Source organism: Sinohyriopsis cumingii, chromosome 15, assembly GCF_028554795.1.
Source record: "Sinohyriopsis cumingii isolate HCF-2022 chromosome 15, ASM2855479v2, whole genome shotgun sequence".
Lineage (NCBI taxonomy): Eukaryota > Metazoa > Mollusca > Bivalvia > Unionida > Unionidae > Sinohyriopsis > Sinohyriopsis cumingii.
Window position 1 is genome coordinate 104,480,135 of NC_142975.1, and position 22,623 is coordinate 104,502,757.

The 22,623-nt window shown below is 34.0% G+C and overlaps 1 protein-coding gene across 1 annotated transcript in view; it reads right to left on the bottom strand.

Moving 5' to 3' along the window:
* Window positions 1–22,623, bottom strand: part of LOC149782413 (nephrin-like) — a 113,211-nt gene that overhangs the window by 11,795 nt on the left and 78,793 nt on the right. The window contains exons 9-12 of the mRNA XM_089935134.1: window positions 22,324–22,513; window positions 14,776–15,030; window positions 12,976–13,275; window positions 5,566–5,904 (exon numbers count right to left, since the gene is read on the bottom strand). Coding sequence (XP_089791260.1) covers window positions 5,566–5,904; window positions 12,976–13,275; window positions 14,776–15,030; window positions 22,324–22,513 — 1,084 coding nt within the window. The remainder of the gene's footprint in view (window positions 1–5,565; window positions 5,905–12,975; window positions 13,276–14,775; window positions 15,031–22,323; window positions 22,514–22,623) is intronic.

Consider the following 22,623-nt stretch of genomic DNA (forward strand, 5'->3'; position numbering starts at 1 on the left):
CTAGGTTAGGAAACAGAGCGAACAATGTATTTTACGTGCATCATCATGAATTGGTTGTAAGAACACTGGGCCACAATGAATATGAAACAATTTGTAAATAATGAATTGATGTTGTTTGTCAGTTAAATTAAAATATGACTGGATCAAAGCAAAATAAGGTCATTACAACTGGTAAAAAATAATCACTTTCTTAATGTTTTTTTATTCAATCTGGAAAATTATCATTTCGATCTTGGCTTTTTAAATTAATACAAAGCATTAAGTCTTCATCTCATTACTATAAATTATAATTTCGAATAATGCATTTCGCAACATCGTCAATCAAATTAGTATTCAGGACAAGAGCAGATACATCCAGATATCCGTTCAATCTGCTTTTTTTGATCCACAGCATGTCCTATCATGATGCTAGGTATACTGAATTAAATAAAGTAAACTAAAGGATTCATATTGCTATAAATATCTTTGCAAGTGTTTGTATTATTTTATGTTCAATGTTTAGTTATATAAATGGCCTCACTATGGGCATATATTCATATCCACTCACATAAAGCACGAGACATTGACTAAATTTGCCTTCTTGTATGATAAAATGCCAGGCCATATTGTTTTGGATAGGATCATTTTAAGACTATTTCTCCTGTAAGAGTTCTATGGCAAGTGTCATGAAATGAAATGAAAAAATGTGTGAGTTATATATTGTCACAAAAATAAGACATGCAAAAAGTGTTCTTTCAGATAATGCAATGTAATAAAAATACGGCATAAGATAAAGCCCAGAGTGAAAGTGAGACCCTCACCTATTCAATATCTGACTAATAGCCGAATGTAGTAGTGCTTGATAAGAAATCATAATTAATAAGATGATTGTGTTAAAATTTGCTTAAACAATCGGTTGAACGATTATATTACTGTTTGTTTGAGCACATATATATTTTATGCATTTCAGCCCATCTTTTGTAACAGACTGACATCAAATGTAAACTAAACTGAACTCCTTTTATGAACTCTCTTTCTCGTTCTCTTTTTCTCTCCATTTGTCTCTACCGCTTTGGTGGCCTAGTGGTTAGAGTGTCCACCTCGGATGCGGGAGGTCATGGGTTTGGTCACCAGCACAGTAATACCAAAGACTTATAAAAATGGTACTAACAGCTGGCTCGCTGGGCGCTCAACATTAAGAGGTCAGTGTTAGGACTGGTTGGCCTGGTGTCAGGATAATGTGACTGGGTGGGACATCATGCTACATGTCTGCGGCGTGATGCCCCAGTGCTAGACATAACTATAAACTGCAAACTGCAGACATCGTATATATATATATATATATATATATATATATGATGGATTGTGTTCTTACTTTGTGAAGTTAGGAGGGTTCTTTTTGATTGTATTATGATTATTAGTATTATTTCCCGTTGTCTATTATTATTTCCCATTGTCTCTTTTTGTGTTGATAGCGCGTACCATTTATTGGCGCCATGTGACCACTATTGTACGGACGTGCAGTGGGACCCTGGGACATACATATATACCTTCTTTAAAATTCAGATACCCTATCTTTTAAATTTCTTATAGAGAATATTAGACAAGTATATAAACCATATGAGGTGGATACACCATATTAAACACGATTTCCTCGACATGACATACATCTAGATAGGTCACTGAAAAGCGCTCAGTTTCATTGTATATGAAGACTATATGAGGCTCTGGCACTGTTAACATATTATTTTGCTTTACACAGTGTGAGTGATCATGTGCCGTCGTTTAATTATGTCTAAAAAGGCACTAGTAGATGGATACATGAAACAGATTAATTTTCTGAGAATGTATTTTACAGAATCAAATCAAACGCTAAGATATTTTACCATAAGGTGAATGGCTGGATCAGATCCTTAAAGAAACATTTACTATAATAGTTGATAAGCCTGTGCAATAGACGTGACAATACAGACCGTTGCTCGATCTGTTGCCAATTTTTGTTAAAGGTGTGGCAGAGGAGGATCCGAAAGTGGAAGTAGTTTTCAATCAGAGGGTCAGTGTTATTTGTACATTGACGAAATCACAAAAATGATTAATAAATGTTGGCAATTATTTAGTTCAGTTAGCCCAAAACCAGGACAATGTTAAATTGCCATTGTCCCTATAAATACAGCCCCACATAACTACTGGCAATTAGTTTGTCAGTTAGCCCAAAACCAGGACAATGTTAAATTCGCATTGTCCCTATGAATACATTCCCACATAACTACAGGAAATTACTTATTTTGGACAGCCTGAAACCAGGATAAACATTGCCCATAATTAGTGTATATATGATACGTTTGTTTTGCAAACAGAAGGACAGGTTGTATATTTCTTAGTCGATCGTGTACATGTTTATATACTGGATCATGTTTCTTACATATTCTGAAAATTCTTTTGTCTCTAATTGAAACACTACAGATTTGCTTAAATACAATACCATAAACAATTGTCCACTTGATTTACATTTATGTTGCCAATGATCTCTGAATATTTGAATGAAAATATTCCATTTCATATTGTAAGCAATATAAAGTCCTCTCATACAATGTTAAATTAATTTAATTATAGCTTTGACACTATTTATTTTTAAGTGTTCTAAAACATGATTAAAATAAATGAGTTACCTGTATTCAAGCTGACTGTATTGTTCTTCTATGCACAGTTATTATGTATATTAGCTAAACAGTAAGTACAATATCAATGCTATAACTCATTCGCTGAGATAGCTATGCCACGATACCTGACAATGTTATAAAAGTTGGGTAGATGGAAATATTGTTCAGGTAATCAGACCAATATTCTGTTGGTGGGCTCTTCACACAAACACAAGCATACACATACACACACAGATATATTGTGCTGGGGAGACAAGCAACGAAATGTCCATTTGGATCTTGGACTGAATCCCAAGAAAAATAATCAAGTCGCGATGATGGAGAGTTGGGGCCATCTTGACAATACAATCACTCTACCGACCACTGGACAGAGTTTTGGTCTACCTTAAGACTCTAATGACTTATCAGGTGGGAAATCCACTGACAATATAGACAATTATCAAAGTCGACATGTTGTGCTCGGCCACGTACTAGAGTGATACGATCTTATGTTCTCAAAAAATTATATTGTCACAATGTCAATGACCCCCAAAATATCTGACAAGGACAAACAAATGTATGAATACAGTTATACTAGCTTTTATCCTTTAAGTTAGGTATTTAAGTAATACGACAACTATCAATTCAATTTTTCAAAATACTCTTTAAGGTGTGCTGGAAGCAGTCATTAATGGTACGTGCGTAGTTTTCAGCCTACTAGGTAGTGTAGTAATGAATGTATAAAAACCTACCCGCATGACAATTGAAAAAGCCTAGATTGGTGTGATCCGACTGGAAATGATCTGCCAATATAAATCTAAAAAATAAATCACCAAGTAGGCATGTGCTTGCTTTGGTATCAATAATTAGTTTGGAACCATATCTTGTCCTTTGCAAACTGTGCAGTTTGGGTGAACTGGTCACTTTTTTTACTAGACAGATTATGACATGCCCGGTTACATTAAATTGTCAGTTCGTCTTCGCGGAACTTCCAATTTTATTTGACCTGTTGCCAATTTTTCCAAATATATATATTTTGTATTATTTTGAATTATTGATAATGCTTGACCGTTCTAGATCTGCTGTTAATGTGTATTAATGTGTATAATCATGTTTTCTTTTTTGATCCATGCAGAGTCTTTCCTAATAATGTGCAAAACTTTGTTGAAAATAGCATATTTGATTCCAGCATTTAGCATTCTGAAAAAAGATCATTAAAGATAAAAACGATATTTATTATTGAATATTCAGCTGATTTCCTGTTTCATCAGTTATTTTTTGTTTATCAGCATTATTGCGGTTGAAATGTCGACATTTGTGCCTGTATAAGTAACACCTATACAAAAATGAATTCCTTTATAGATAGATAGATAGATAGATAGATAGATAGATAGATAGATAGATAGACTGAGACAGAGAGAGAAACAGTCAGACAGAAAAACATAGAGTAATTTGTTAATTAGACATTAACTCGCTGCGATTCATATGTCCAAGTACCAAACTTATATCTATCAATGTTCTATATGCAAACAGCAAATTTGTTCTCATGTAGTGCATTATTTTCTTTTATGCAGATTTTCAAAGTTCTTGCACAAAAACCTCTCATTTGTTTAGGTAGAAAATAGGCACCATTGAGAAGTATTACAAGTACTTTCCAAACTTGTTGTGAGTTTTACAACCTATTCAGGTATTTGTTGTTGTTGTTGTTGTTGTAGGGTTTAACGCCATTTTTCAGCACACGATAGGCTATACATGGCGGCCAGTATTAATGGTGGAGGAAGAACCCGGGAAAACCCCGGAAAGAACCACCGACCCACGAGAAGCTACTGGCAAGCTTTCTCACATATCCACATTAGCCGAATCCGAGACTCGAACCCACGCAGACAGAGGTGAGATGGCAGTGATCCGTAACGAAGAGCGCTTTAGACCACTCGGCCACTCGGGGCCCCCTTCAGGTATTTGTAAGATTCCAAAGAAAGTTTTAATTAAATAATATTAACATGCATATTTCTGTTATATTCATACCTTTTCTAACATACAGTTTGATATTGCGACGGTGAATGAAGATTTTTTTTCTGTTATTTGCAATATACACAGAGATTTAAGAAAACTAGGTCGTGTTGCTTGTGTCTCATTGATAAATATCCAATATATCTCTTTGGTCCATCCACCTAAAAGTTTGAACTGGTTAGTACTGACAAACTGTCATACCAAAGACTTACAAAAATGGTACTAACATCTGCCTCGCTTGGCACTCAGCATTAAGAGGCTAGTGTTAGGACTAGTTGGCCTGGTGTCAGGATAATGTGACTGGGTGGGACATCATGCTACATGTCTGCGGCATGATGCCCCCATTGTTAGACATCAATTTAAACTGCCATATTTCAGACATCATAGCGATATGACTGAACAATTTTTAAACTACGGTTAAACCCAGTCATAGGCATCACTGTAAATTTCCACACTGCAGACAACGTAGCGATATGACAGAAAGATTGTTAAAGCTATGTTAAAAATCCAAATCACACACACACACACACAAATTATACTTGCACTGTTTGCATTAAGACAAATAATGCGATTTTTCTGTTAACTAGTACCTTGCGAATTAATTACTTTTTAATTGCTACATTTTTCTTTTGATCTCACAACGTTTACTTTTGTTGTAGCTGACGCAAGCATAAGGGTGATGGTTGAGGATTGCATGATGATGAGATATAATACTCAAATCACCACGATTCATCAGGAATGTACCGTAATCGTTCATATATTCTGATTCGACTGTCTCATATATATATATATATATATATATATATATATATATATATATATATATATATGTATGTATGTATGTATGTATATATATATATATATATATATATATATATATATATATATATATATATATATATATATATATATATATATCTGTATAACATATAATTACCTGAAGACAACACAATATGTCGGTATGTTTTTCCCATATCATTGCACAGGACAGCAGTATATTCACCATAATCTGCCGTTTCTACTGTTCTGAAGTGGAGAACCACAATTTGTCCAATCAGCAAAACTTCTTTGCCGTAGAATGTGAAAGTGTTGAGAAAAGGGGACAAAAATATCAAAGTATGAGATGTATTTGTAACTTCCACAGTTACTGTATTTGCATCCCTGTAGAATTTAACTGTTGTTGAAGAAGGGTTGCTATAAAAAGGAATCTCAATTCTCGCCGATTTATTAATCATTCCGATAAAGATGCTATTTTTGTTTTCTATAAAAGGGGTTCCTGAAATAAAAAAAATAGCATATTATAAAATTTCTACTCCATTTATTTAATACAATATTTTGTTAGGCTGCTATGTTTTATGACCATGGAACCTGTATGAAACTAATGAGACAATTGTATACAGAAAGTCATTCTAAAATATATCGTGGCATACAAAAGACGAATTTCCCTCTTTAGTACATGCATTTTGTTTTTTTATCATTTTCCATCTCGTTCCTACATCAATTGCTAATCATGTTTTTGCGGGAGATGAACAAGCAATTGAAGAGTATGATATCCGAATGGTAGAGTGCAGGCATCTTGTTTCAGCCAGGAAAGACACGTGATATATATCTAATTTATGCTCTCCTAATTTTCGTTATTTCATATGCCCCAATAGTGCAGCAGATGGGGTATGGTAATTTTCACGGTGTCTCGGTGTAATTGAATGAAAGTGATTTAAATATTGATGAAGGAGGCAAAAACAACAAATTATAGGACTGAATGTTATGTGATGAGCATAAGTAGTTATGGAGGTAGATGAGGATAACCACCAGCCATCAAGGATTTGGGGATTATTTCGAAGTCCATATGATGAATATTAAAGACCGCTGTCCTGATCCATAGAAATTAACATTACGTCAGCATGCGAGTGGTAATTAGCTCTGATATTTTCAATATAGCAATCAAAATATGATGGGAAACTTTTTTCTGGTATATATATATATATATATATATATATATATATATATATATATATATATATATATATATATATATATATATCAGACTTTATAAATGTACAGGAGCAGAAAATTAAGAGATCAGGATCATGAATGCACACACACACACACACATATATATATGTATATTGAAAGTGAGCACGAAGATGACATTTCCATAGTACTACCTAACAACAATATTGTTACAAAGACATGCTGTATGTGCATGGGATATTTAAAAGTATATGGTAGAATAATGACTGAACAAACAAACGATAAGGAAAATAAATTTGATGTAATGGTTATTAATACTCCTAGTTACAATTCAGCACTCAACTTCACCATCCAATACTCACCATTATAACCCATATGGATTAAAGGGGAGTGATATATATGTGATGTTCAGTTACCTACATACCCTCTAATATACCATTCTCAACCATAGCATCACGAATACAGAAAAGGGTTAAGGAATGTTACTAGTCCACTTTCTCTCTCTGACACACTCATGAACCTGAAAGCACTGACCAAGAGATGAACATGGGTATAGCGTACTATCACTGATCCCTATGTGCCATCGGAGCCCACATCTTCATTAGGACCAAAGAATGGAGGGGTGAAATTTTCAATTTTTTTTTTGTGGGGGAGACAAATATAAATGGACAATGCATCAACGAATACACACACATGCACACCACTGACAGCTTATACATGACAAAGAAGAAACAAAATCTCAGATACCTATTAGAATACACCATTGTACAAAGAAAGCAGGATAGGAAAACATATATGCAAACAATAGACACAAACTAGTCGATTGGAAATACTTTATAAGGAGCAGAAAATGAAGAGATCAGGATCATGAATACATTGCTAGTAGTGACCCTATCCTTATAATATTTCACGCACAGTAAAGCGTATGATAATGCAGTTAATCTGCAGGAGCCATCTGAAAGTTTCAGAAGTAAAATTAAATTGACTTTTGGCATTATAACACATTTGGAGAACACTTTTCGAGACAACATGGAAAACATAAAATTCCAAGGTTGTGAAAGCATTAGAATTAGGCATACAGTTGATATAACTTTTAAAATTTAAAACGTTATATTATTACATAGTTATGTTTTGACTATAACAACCTTTGTTCCAACTTTGGCATGTATGGTAAACGGTTTAGCAAGATGCGGCAGAGGAACAAATGTTATTGGTCGTGCATCACCTTTTTGTGATTAAGGAAGCATTGTGGACAAGAACAACAGTACAAATTTACAACTATATGTTAGGCTCGATAAACGTCTTCAACTATTGGAAACGTAATACGATGCATTTTAAAAACAGTTTTGATTTTTTTTTTTTTTCTGTTTTGGTGGATCATGTTGTTTTCATTTCATTGACCTGTTTGGAAATTTGATCAAAGTAACAAGCATTATTAGACTTTCTATTTCCAAATTAAGAAAAGCAGCTTGAGTATCGGCAAACTCGATTGTTTAATTAAAGGAATCAAAATATTTCTTTTCATTGCTGCATTCTCCAACAAAACTATGTGTTATAACGATGCCACTTGATAATATCATGGTATTTTCACCATCATAACATAATGCAATTTTAAAAGCTTGTTCATCAAGCAAAGGAATTTCATATTCAAGCAACAGGTTTGTATCTGAAAGTCATACAACACAATCCCTTTCCTCAATAACGATTCTCATCAAATTTATTATCTGTGCTATTGACTTCTGTAAACCAGTGTATAAGTCTTTAGTTTTCTTTGCTGCAGAAGATATTTTGAAGTAAAATAATTCATCAAATGGACAAAAATCAATAATGATGCTAACAAATATTGTTAGTATGTTAACTGGATTTAACGCTGATTTCAGTAATATCATACCTTGTGTTCATATGATTCACATATACTGATCGTGTTTGATTGCAGTCAAGCTTTCTAATTCATATATATATATATATATATATATATATATATATATATATATATATATATATATATATATATATATATATATATATATATATATATCATTTAAACTATTACAATAATAACTGCAAATTAATACGATCAATGGTAAGGAAAAGTACTCCATTCTAATTTCTTATCTTTATTCCCATTCCTTTCAGACATCATTTTCAAATAAAATTATATATAGGCTCTTTGTTGTTTATCATCATTTCAATTGTTAGCTACAATCATCACAATATTCAGATTCAATATGATTTTAAGAAATGATTCCTTCAAAATGCAATAGGGAACAAAGATAGAAAGATTGCAAACTTCCATACAAATGACTGTCTACATTTCAATTCAGTTTTCTTTAAAGGAAAATAAAGCCTTCTTATGAAAATATAAATTAGATCCTTTTATCCTCTTACTGCCTTGGATTTTACAACGTAAGAGTTAAACATGTAGTGATAAGAAGATATTCAAGACTGCCATTTTGGATATGAGGATAATTAAGTAGAACACGGATACATGCTTGCAAATGCAGATATAGTTTTCGAGCAACTTAGTTGTACATGAACTTGTATGGTTACTTTGAATTTTTGTGCATCATATGTTTGAAAAAATGCTCACGACATTTGTGTGAAGTGTCAAGTTAAAACAGCCCGATGAATCCTTAGTTATTTAATCCCATCTGTGGCCTTCTTGCATTCAGTCTGGCTGTTTCTGCTCCACATATGCTTGGACAGTAAATTCTTTGACAAATCACTGATATTGATGCTCTGTTTCAGCCATATCAAAAGGTGCATTTAACTAGGTTGTTTTAACTCTGTGTGTGGTTCTTGTCCCAATGAAAAGTGACTCTGATAATTAAATTGGGAATTAACAGGTGTTACTTTTTGAAAGATTATAACCCATCACCAAAAGAGTAATTTAACTCCATGAGGAAGATTAAAATTACTCTGAAATTTCTTTCTCACACCATTGCCAGCACAGCATGCCATAACAATCTTCTCCACATGTATGGAATTGTTTATCCATTAATCACTCTCATAGACATATATGTATTCATGCACATTCTTTCAGTTCTTTTATTTTTTATTCTAAATTAGTTTCATAAGCATTACAATTCTGTTGAAATATTGTCGTCAACTCACATCATTATCAAACTCTGACAAAAATAATTGATTTTGCATGTGCAGAATTTTAAATAAATTAAGGTAAAATTATTACACGCAAGGTCACCACATTTACATCCACAGGTCTTGTTCATAAGCGAATATAGGTATATCTAACATCTTGATGGTATTAATTAACATATTTCAAAAAGTATTTTAGTGAAAACCCCTTGTCAATACAACTATTTATGTATGATGGAGTAGTGATAACAAGATTCTCAATAGGTCTATGTGAGGTTGATGTGCCATTTCCCTATGGGCCATTTTAAAGGTCAGGTCCCAACAATCAGAACAAATCACAACCTGTAAGAGTATTTTAGTAAAAGCGTGATGAGAACACCCAGTGATTAAAAACTATTTTTACATTATTTTGGGACCAATTTAGAAGTTTGCTAATCCTTTTTTGTGCATATGTATCAAATCTTAATCAAAGGACAAGGTCAAATAATGACTGATTTACCACTAAATTATGTGTTTGTTATCATTATTACTTATCAACTATAATATGCATACATGATATAATAAAAGTGTGGAATTAACAGTTAATTTTGTTAATACATTAACAGTCTTCAATCAAAAGCTCAAATTTTGCCAGATTTCTACCTTTTTGAAGTCCTCAAAGACTAACAGAGCTTTCGAAAACATGTATGACTTTTCGACGGAAGATACATTTTGTAACCATCTAACATGTATGAAGTGTTTATACGCCAGTTCTTGTTTACTCTCATCACTAACGAGCAGATAAATTAAGGCAAAATGTGTATCTTAGATCATTTGAAATTTGGGTCCCATTGCAAATAGGGTCTCACTTCACTGTAATATATCCACACATTGATACACATATCGATACAAGAGATGGAGAATCGATACAAAATGATACTCATGTATGCAAGTTACTTTAGTCGTGAGCAATCATGAATAATTATTCTTAGTTTACCTTGTTATTCTGTAAAATAAAAATTAATCTGAAACAGTATTTGCAATCACAGGCACTCATTTTTATTAATAAAATTGAAAAAGACCATTGAGAATACTTGCTCGCCATTTACAAATTAACACAAAATTATATGGTTCATAATCAGCCCCCCCCCATGCTAATTATCTTGACACAGCAGCATTTTCAACATATGCTATACATTCCAAATGTGTTCAACATGTATAACAACTTTTACGCAAAATTTCTATGTCAGTACTTTGGATGATTTGAAAGCCACACTATATGTTACTCTGAAGTCTCATTGGAGGTTACTGATCATTCCAGTCTAACTTAAACAATAACCTTCAACTAGAAATTAATGTAGATTATTCCATGTGAGGCAAACTGGAAGCATTGGCAAAGCAAAAGAAGACATTTCACATGAAAGTCATTAACTGATATGTAAAGTACTTTAAAAAGATACACTGTCGGGTGTGTGATTGTGTGACTCATGCAAAATTTTTATGAATTCGTGCAATTGGAGAACAGTGATGCAAGAGAACTCCTGCAAATTAGTTGAAAGTTCTGCCTAAGAAAATGTGCACAGCAAATAATACCATTTTTATCTAACCATTCTTGTTGCAACATCTGGTTTTTGGTAGGCAACTGTTTATACATCTGGGTTCTTCAAGCATTACATGAATGCTAGTTAAACTAAATTTGATTGGCACAACATACCCAGGAATAAGCATTATGGCATAGTTTGAACCTTTCATGATGGAAATTATACAAATGCATGTTTAAAATACATGCCACCTAGAAAACCCAAAATGTTTGATTACTGGCATGGTGCATTACGATTTCGTTTTTCAAAATGATGATGCTGGTAATTTTCAAGTTATCAAGTATACTTGATTACTGGAGCTGGGAAAGTGTTAAATAAATGGAGATACCAGTGAGTGACTTTGAGCCCAAAAGTGGTGTTAAATATGTGTCCGATGTACATGTTGGATGGACAAAAACAGATGGCATGACAGTCAATCTATCTTTCAGCTGTATTTCGAAATTAATTGTAGAAAATGCAGAATACTTAGCCTCATTAAAATAAAAAGAATTTAAAAGTATAATGCAATTTTCAGTTTTTTTAAAAATCAATCAATTTAGCTACGTGGATCATATGCTACAAAAACATGTATCCTTATCAGGGTTAATATAAATTGAATACATATGGGTTTAAAATATGAAATTAAAGAAGTAAAGATATTTATTTCAATACCTCTGTCTGTACAAACAATGACATTGATGGACATTGATGCTCTAATACAGCATTATGGAATCAACAAAGTCAGTTTATCTTTGTGGAAAATCCCATTTTGGAGCAGATGCATGCAAAAGATAATATGTATGAGCTCTGTTAAATTGTATAGCTTTATCTTTAGATATATTTTGAAAAAATAGGAGAGTGTACCAAAAAGCCAAATGGTTGACACACAAGGTAACTCTTATCTCCCTTAAAGAAATGAATTATTAAATGTAGAGAATGATAACAGCACATAATTTAAACTATTATTGTCGTTGTTGTAGGGCAATTTTCAGCACAAGATAGGCTGTACATGATGGCCAGTATAACTGGTCCAGGAAAACCCTGGAAAGAACCACCAACCCCCGAGAAGCTAGTTGCAGGCCTTCTCACTTACCCATGTTAGCCGAGCGTGAGACTTGAACCCACAAAGACAGAGGTGAGATGGAAGTGATCCAGAACGGTGAGCGCTTTGGACCACTACGCCACATGGGGCCCCAATGTAAATTATGAAACAGTTAATGTAACACCAAGAATCCAGATCAACTGCACAAGTGCGACTGCTAAAGCAGTAAACACTCACCAGAAGCAAATTTTCTCGGGTAAATATTTAGGCATGATGTCCATGCAATATGGCTTATTGAAAAAGATGACCATTCATTATATGCATGTCGCAGGCTAGGTGCTAGAGTTGACTGCATCATACTGACAAGTTGACACATTCAGTGGAAGGCTGAATTCACATGAAATGGATGGTGGTTTTCAGCACCAAAAGTATATAAAGCTGCATAATAGTGATGCTTCAAGTTATTGATGCTAAAAAAATGAAGCTTGTGTTTGTAAATTGGATGAATGTTAAAGAGTTGGAAACTACTGCAACTTTATTTTTTTTGTATGGGATACTACTATTCTATACAAGCTATAGAAATCATAGTCATTGTTCAATTTTTATTTAACTCAAGTACATACTGCACAAATTATTCCATAGTTTGCTTTACAGGGCTTTACATAATCTCTTTACATACCTGTAACAGTTAGGTTTTCAGACCCAGTTTGGTTAATATGCCCATTTATCCCAGTGATTCCATTGTTGGCAGTACAGATGTAGGTACCCATGCTCTCCAAGGACAATCTGTCGATAGTCAGTATGCTCCGACTGGCACTGATTACTCCCTGTAACCCAGTCCTGATCACCATGTCTTCCCACATGTGGACCCATGAATTAAATGTGTACTGTGCAGGAAAGCCTTCAGCCTCACAAATCAGCACAGCTGTCTGATTCTGCTGGTTGGACCCAGCAAGTGTTACTTTGACATCAGGAGCATCTGCAAACAAAATGTACAAACCTTGAGTCAATTCTCTGAGATCTGATTTTTGTGTGAGGTTGATGTGATACACATTTCCCTATGGGTTCACTTTTACTGAACATTGATATGTTTTGGACTGCGGATACGCACATAATGAAAACATGGAATCCATGTTGAAGAGAACAGTACCTAATACGATTGATTCACAATTATAGTTTCTGCCAACAGCTGACTATTGATAATGTGAAATCTTTTTATCAACTCTTACAGACACATAGTAATAATAAAATCATCAAGTTGGCCATAGTGACCATATTGGACGTCCAACAATTTTCATTTATGACCAACAAGAGAACAGCAAAAATCCAATTCTGACCATTGGTTCAGCAGCAGGACCATACCAAGGTTATCAAACTTGCCCAGGGCACCATACTTTATGTCATATTTACTCCATTTTCATTTAAGGCTACCTACATCTGCCAGAAAAATCCCCATATTTACAATTTACATAACCATCCATTCAGGAGTTCAGTAGTCTAACAATTTTTAAGATGTCTGCAATGGTGGACAATAAGACATCAGAAGACATTTTTTAGTGAACAATTATGTTGATACGACCATCTCTTCATGGTCATAAAAATATTCACGATGGCTAACATGGTGACATAATCATTGTCATAACCTAAACAATGAACATCAAACAGAATTATTTAACCAATCCACTGAATCATAAAATATGGGTCACAATGTTCTACTTCTACAATGTGGGAGTGTTTAGCATGATTCATACCCTCCCCAAGTTAAATCATTATAAACGGCACAGCATGTACACAACACACAAAATACCTATGTGATTGAATAGGTAAATGCAAAAGTTTAACTCAAGCCAGTCACAACATCCTTTTGTTGTACAGGTGTTATAATTATAGCATCACATATAACAATTATCTTGTTTAACGATTCTAGTATGAACAGTACTTTGCTACTTATATTAGAAAAACAAAATTTAACCAAATTTAACAAAGTATGAAATATGAATTATAGTAACCAACTTTTTGTATCGGAGTGTAGCAGTTATCTTGAAGCATCTTCCCACCAAGTTTCATAGTCCCAGATTTAACAGCATGTACACAGGGTACAAACATCCTGTGTGGTGATAAAAGAAAATGCAAAACCCAAACTGATTAGGATTCTGTTTAGTGGTTGCTAAGTTATCCTGGTTACAAGGTTCTGCTGTTACAGTAGTGGAATTCTAAAAAAATTTAAAAAAAACAGAGCAAAAAAACTGTCAAAATCAAAACTTAAAAGATGCCGCATAGGACATCTACATGTGATAGGGAGCTCAGCTATTAAATGGCATCCAATTATGGTGGTTGCAAGAAGTGTGAAGAAAAGGATATATGGCAAAAAGTTATTAGCACAGAGTGCCTGACAACAAAAGAGAAGCATTAATAATAATAATAATAATAATAATAATAATAATAATTGAATCGTTGTGATTGAGTGAAATTAACTTACACTGCACAATAATGTCCAGCTGCTTTTGACCTGTTAGTGTTCCATACTTGATAGAGCTGGCTGTTGCCTCACATGTGAAGGTCCCTTTGTCCATTCTGCTGATGTTATCAAATCTCAGCATGCTGCCATTCAGTTGATTTTTCCATTTGACAGAATGTGGATTTGGATTGCCTACTGCTTCACACAACACTGATAAAGACTGTGTTTCATTTACAAAGAGATGGTCACTGGCATTGTATTTTACTACTGGGTGATCTGAAATTGGATATGTCCATTAAATAAAAAATAAAATGAACTTTTTCGCAGGAAAAATACACTATACATAACATTGTATGTGATTTTATTCTGCAGTTTTCATGTCAAAAAAGTACATAGTTTTGTTTTACAAGTCTTCAATTTTATACTGAATCACAAGAAGTAAAAGTGTCAATTTTAAATTTTTATTTCCATTTGTCTGTCTCAGGATCTTAAAGCAAAACTACCCCAGATTACCCCCATGACCAGTTCTGACAAGGGACCCTATCTATCATACCTGGTACTATCGACATACTATCAAATGGAAATAGCAGAAGGAAATCAAGGGTCAAACGTGGAACAAAGTTTTGGAAGTTACTTACCTTGTCTCTTTAATAGTATGATAGACAGGGTCATATCTCAGAAAGGGTCATGGGGGTAATCTGATCCAATTTTGTAACTCAGTATGATATTTTTTCTTCAGATTATTGCTTTTTCCGACATCAAGCTCACGTCAAGTACCTGTGACCAATACTGTCTTATTTTGCAATATTTGGAAGTAACGCAAGTCCCTTGAGGAACTGAGTGCCCTGCTGCCTGATTTGTCGTCTTGGGGTTTAATTCAATTTCTCATTGCAAGATAGGCTATATATGGCAGAAGGATTTTCTTTTGTGTTAGTATTTTATTGTTCACCTCAAGCTATTTTTTTTACTAATACATTTGATGTAATAAGTTGTTTTCACATCATAACATCAAAGCAAGTATATTTTGTATTTGAGTGCCAGAATTTGTTTGATAACCTCTAACTGGTTACGTGGCAGGAATAATGACACCGATGAAATAATGGTGGGTTCAGGGGTTGGTGGGGTACACACTGGAACAAATAAATTTGTATTAATCTATATACCCTTCATTTTGGTGGTCTATATCATATAAATTAACAAACTGGTGCCTGTCCAATCATCATCTTCATTATGAATGTATCCATATTGACATCCTCAATCTGTACATTAACAAAACCGTGCTATACAGAAAACACAAGTGTGTTGCATGCCATATGCCTTACAGCTAATATTTCCCTTTGTCTTATAAAAATCATACAACAGTATCCAATTTCATTATCACTGATCAAAATAAGGAATAATTTTACTGAATTGGTACTAAAAATAAAGTACAATGTAAATTTTCCCCACAAATGCAGTACAGCTACATATATTTTAGGAACTCTACAGAACACAGTTGGGGACTTAATCCCTCCAATTTTCACCCCATCATAACGCCATGTTACGGAGCAATAAAATACTAACAAATCACCACCGCACCTCGGTTGGCACCCCAAAGGCATCTCCACTGTGCAGCTGCTGATGGTAATTATTGATTGGCATCTGAACAGCCAATCAATGAAGACCACCTGTGGAAAGACTGGTGCATCATGAGCAATTAACAATCAAATACCATCTCACCAATCAGTGATCTTTATTTTATTTCCATCTTATATACATACGATAGAAACCATTTGAAAAGTCTTGTATATTTTATACATTTAGAAAACTTGATCGCTGACTTAACATGAGGCATACCTTCTTGAGCTTTTCTTGAACAGTATGGATAATTAAATTCTAGATAGAAGCAGCTTCTGCTTAAAAATACAACCAACAAACAAGAAAACACTGAATTCACACTTAAATGCAACCACATGTTTAATCTTTAAGCACTAATGGCCCTGTTATGAGACATGTACACAACTACTAATTAGTTCAATTCCGAATATATGTGTACTGTATGGGACTGGCCATTTAATTTTATGGAGCTAAATTATTACTTCTGACTGTGGTATGTTTTTTTCTCTTCATTCATCTTAAAATTGGAACTTCAGTTTCTTCCACTGACCTTTATGCAGATGATACTACACTGTCTGAGATTGGTAAAACCAAAACAGTACATGAAAATAACCTACAAGATGCTCTCAACAGACTTCAGGTATGGTGCAACAGTATGATCATAAATACAGAAAAAACGAAAGCCCTACTAGTTACAACACAACAAAAATGAACATGCTAGATAGCGACAAACTCCAGGTTCTATTTGATGATGAGAGCCTCAATATGACCTCTCAAGATAGAATTCTTGGTGTCTTCATGGATAACAATCTAACACTTGGTCTATTTACATTAAACATATTTCAAAAAAGGTTAACTCTTATCTTTGGCTACTGAGGAAAATCAAAACATACATTCCTCTTCAGTATAGGGTCATCTTTTTTAAAATTTATGTTAAGCCATATCTGGATTACTGTAAGGTAATTTGGGATAATACCTCTAATTCAAACATAACAACACTTTTAAGACTCCAAAATAGGGCTTGCCATTTAATTCTAGATCAAAGTACAGACAATTTTCAGGATGCAATGAATAATATAAAGATTTTAACAATACATGAAAGAATATATCTTAGAAAGGCAAAATTGATGTATAAAGTATCCAGAAAAGACATTCCTGTGTGTCTAAGCAATATCTTTCACCAAAGAGATGCTGATGGCACTCCAAATTTAAGGTCCATAAGAAGAAAAAATTACATTATACCAAGGCCAAAGAAGGAATTGTTTAACAAAAGTTTTCAATATACTGGTCCACTGGTATGGAACAACATTCCCAGTGACATCAGGCAGGCTCCACGCATTTCATCTTTTCGCAATCAATGTCTTAAATGGATGAAATCTTTAGAAAATTGAACAGTTCTAGTACTAAAAATACCGCCTGTTTTTCTGTAATTTTACATCATTTTCATAGCTGATTATTTCAATGCAGGATTATATTTTATGTTTTATATATATGTTTATGTTTTCATTGATGCCTGTGAATGTGTTCCAGGCTTGATACTTTGAATTTTAAAATTACTTAATTATTCAGTGTCAAGCCAGACTCTTCACATCATTTCAGAAACTGCCCCCAAACCCTTGACCTCATCCAGCCATGAACATGCATGGGGTAACTATCGGAACTTGTTCAATATTGTTTCACATCAGTCACATATGAGTGAGATTTTGTTGTAAATTGTTTGACTATATCGTGTATCGTTCTTTTGACTGCAGAGTGTGATAATACTGAATTTTATACAATACTTAACAAAGCATATTGTGCAAACTGAAACATAAATAAGGAAACGAATAAGTCCCATAACACAGTATTCAGAGATCTTTTGAAAAATTAGATTCATTGCACCAAATGTACTCGAAATATGTCCATTAGCACTTTCTAAGTTTTTGTTTCCTGTTAAGTAGAGGGATCTGCAATATGCAGCATAAAATACTAAACGACTTTGAGATACATGTAGAGACCAAGCTTGGTATTAATGCTACTGTTATTTCTGTAAAGCCATGTTAAAGAAATGTAAATTTGGTACCTATCACTTAATTGATTGAGAGATAGAGAGAGAAAGCAATGAGGAATCAATCCAATGTCTTCCACTGAATTAGTTTTAGCTTCAAGGCAGTATACAAAATACAAAATTCAGCTAAATACTATTGACAAAAATTGATTTGCATTTTATTTGGTCTCAACAGCCAAATGATCCAACAGTCACAAATTGGAAACTGAACTCACATAATTATATGACTTAGATCTATATTGCGATTAGGTTATTGACGTAGCATTTCCATATGACTGATTAGTTGAGTTTGTTTTCTTCATTACAAAAATATTGTTTTTATATTTTCCTTACAAGAACAATCAAATAATAGGGCACATGTGGATACAACCACACAGAATGCCTTAAATTTGTTGAATATTTAAGATTTGACAATTTTCCACATTATTTTTTATTTCAACAATAAACTGAGGTCAGATTGATTAGAAACAATTACCAAACTTCCACTGTTACTGATAGAACCATGACTCTGAGCTGTAAACTACAACCTGCCAAGTCAGATGGCTTCATGTTAGAAACACGCCTTTTCCACACAGAAATTGACATTGTATTCTGATGCTAGTTTTATTAAAATATTTACAACGGTTACCATCTTTTTTTATGTAGAACATCCGCTCTAGCTAATTCTTTATTAGGGAGAGATCACTTAAGTTTTCAAAGGGTTATATCACTTTAAACAATTTGATGAAAGAATTAAAAGGTGCCCCAGTCACAAAGAACTACATTAACTGACCAGTCCCACACAGTATAAAATTTAATGCAGTCAGAATTTAACTAAAGTCTGTAGCTGTGTACATGTATGTTCCGCCTCGTTACTGGGTCATTACTTTTCAAGGACAAATAACATGGTTTGCATAGAAGAGTAAATCCCGAGGGGTTTGGGGAGGTGTTAAAACAGAAGTGGCTGTAATTGGGAATTTAAATGCACATACCTCAGAGGACTACTTTAAAAGTAGGATAATATTGCACTGTTCAAGAGGAGATCAACAAAGTCTAGTCAAGTCCATCGTAAGTTTAGTAAGATTTCTTTGAATAAACTAAAAGAAAAAACTTTTTGCAAAGGTGTTATTCAGCATTTTGTAAATGAAAAAAGTACAGTAGTATTAATACAGTTTTTAAGACATTGCTACTACGTTAATATTATCTAAAATTTGATTTGGTATCATATCTACTATAGTCTTCATTAGAACTAGGAAATATATATAATCATCTGATAATGATGTAGGTAAACTAGCATCTCTCTCTCTCCTGCATGTTTGCAGGGGTCATACACAGTAAGCCAAGCCCATTTGATGGAGACCACGTCCATTCCACAGTGGTAATCCTCATCAGCTTTGTGAGAAAGCGGGAAATGCAGCTCAATCCTCAGCTGGCCACCATGTCAACTCCATCTGGATACATGGAGTGATGGTGGAGGTTTGTATTTTAATCCTCTCTACTCTCTCCCCACCACCACTGCATTGTGTGGGGATCCAAAAATAAAAGTGAGCTGTACTGTACATGCACTATTGCTATGACCACCGATATTGTTAGCATCAGATTTTAGTTCTTAATAATGCACCACTCCCTTGATAACTCGCGTACAACAGGGTCCACAAATATAGACTGCACGATAAGTGAGATGCGAATTACAGAGGGACCTCCAAAACTTGAAAAGAAAAATTGTTTTGACATTGAGAAAACCGTGGGGAAGGAGGTGGTGTTAGGGAACTGCGCTGTGTATTGACTGAATTCTCATTTTACAATCACATCGATAAACAATTTAATAACAATATTTTTCTAATGAAGTTGCTCATGATTCTGTTTAATAACATTTATTTTCAAAAATGTCCAACATATGAAAGATCGTTCAAATTAGTTTCAACAACTACGTGTACGTGAAAAATATCTGTGTATTACATCACTGCCTTTTGTTTTCTTAACGAGTCTGGTTCCTGTACTGGCCTTTAATATTATCCTGCCAATCAGACGTCCACAGAGCAGGGAACTATACTAACTTTTGATACACCATCAAACAAGATTCCTTTACTTCAAAAACATGCAACATTTATTTCATGAGACAATAGTCCACATCAAAACTCAACTTTTGTATTGTTCAATGAGTCCAATATTGATGTCATGATTTCATTGGAAGTAATAATGAAACTTCTTATCATCCTTGAGGATATCTCTAAGTGCCAGTTCAAGAATTCTCTGAAACTTGCTTGCCCACAATGGTCTGTATCTGTGAAATCAAGCTCTTTATTTTAATAATTATTCATTTCGCTTGGCTGCCTTGTTATCTTTGATCATAGTTATGAAAGAGTCGGTTAATTTAAAGTAGTTTATGTTGCATACACAATAACATTTACAAGTGTTTGATTGATCAAATGAAGTGAGTTCACCCGACATACGACCAGGGCCGCTAGATTTTAAGTTTGTAGGATTTTCGTGCCTTTTAACTTTTCTTTTATTCCACCTCCTTTATTTAATTCAAAAGACATAATTAACTTGATAATACAAAGTATGCCAGAATTTAATTCAGTGCAACATTACAACAAATACTTCTGGAAGTCAGTTATCAAAACACGATCAGCACTTAATTAGGTTCTCAGAGAGACGCTCGCTGACATAGCTGCTACGGTAGATTGGTGCATTTTACGTTTAATTACAAGAGGACACATTGCATTTATGGCGATTACACTTAAAAGGAACTAACAGATAGAACTAGAACACAACTTTCAGTTGATAAAAAATTATTTAATTTGTATTTATTTATTTATTAAAGCACTGCCTCTACTCAGCGTGACATTTTCATTGATCAAAATTTCCTTACATATCGTTAAATGTGGTGTACTAGAAATGCCATTACCAATTTTGATCGTGATTTTCTTCAAGTTCCATAAATAGAGGTCAATTTTGGGGGTATTTTCTGGTTTAAAAAATGGGATCCATGCCCGACCCCATGTTATAACCAGGTTTGCAAGTTGTCAGGGCGCGAGTTATTGAGGGAGTGGTGTACGTTGTAGCAACTTATGGCTATTGCTACTGCACAAAATGTTTGGCCTGCTTCTGTGTGTTTTTCATGGTAAATAAATACACAAGTCGGTGTTAATCATAACTTTTAAGATAACTTTCTAAAACAATCAAAGTAACAAATGCTTCATAACAAAAATACTACTTTCAACAGGCTACTATTGACTATTAGACTCACTGTGAACAAATGTATAATCTCTTCTCAGCAGTCAGCTTCATGGAGGCATGTTAGCCACACTGTCTATAATCTATGAATAAAATAAGTTACTCAACAGAGGAAACACCATTAACTTTTTAATAACCTATTTTCTTTACAAAAAGCAATTTTGATATTTTGAGGCTCTTTTATCTATACGAGTTTCATATAAATTATCCTTATTGATCCTCATTCTTTGGTTTACAACAAACACTAACCCTTATTCATTTTAAATTCCATCAAAAAACGAAATCTCAAAATAAATTGGTTGACTACATTATAAAATTCCACAAAATGTAGCTTTCTTGCGTGAAAAGCTAATTTTAATGATGTAATACTTGCTTGTTGCTGACCACTCTGGAGGCCTAAGTGGTTAGAGCATCTACCTTGGATGCATGAGGTCGCAGGTTTGAACCCCAACCAAGACATATGAAAGACTTCTACAAATGGTACTAGCAGATGCCTCACTTGGCATTCAGTATAAAGAGGTTAATGTTAGGAGTGGCTAGTCTGGTGTCAGGAACAAGTTACTGGGTGGGACATGATGCTACATGTCTGCAGCATGATGCCCCAGTGCTAGACATTGCTATAAACTGCCACACTGCAGACATCGTAGCAATAAGACTCAAATTGTTAAAGTTAAGTTCAAAGTTCAAAAACACACACAAACACTTACCTGTTCCTACAGTATAGCTAGTACTTTTCTGTGAGAGGAACCCAACTGAACAACAAAAATTCCATCCTCCCAAAAGACTGAATCTGCCCTTTGTGAGAGCCCCATACATTGACTGATTCAAAGATCTGGGAGATTCTGGTTCACTTAATGGGTGGACAGAATTTCTGCTGTTTGGTAAGGTCTTTTCCTCCTGGACAAGTAATAGATATGTAATAGGAGCAGTAAGATATTACTGATATTAAAATGGTCACATTCACATACAAATTCCCAATTATAGGGGAGTATTTATCAAGGTCTGAG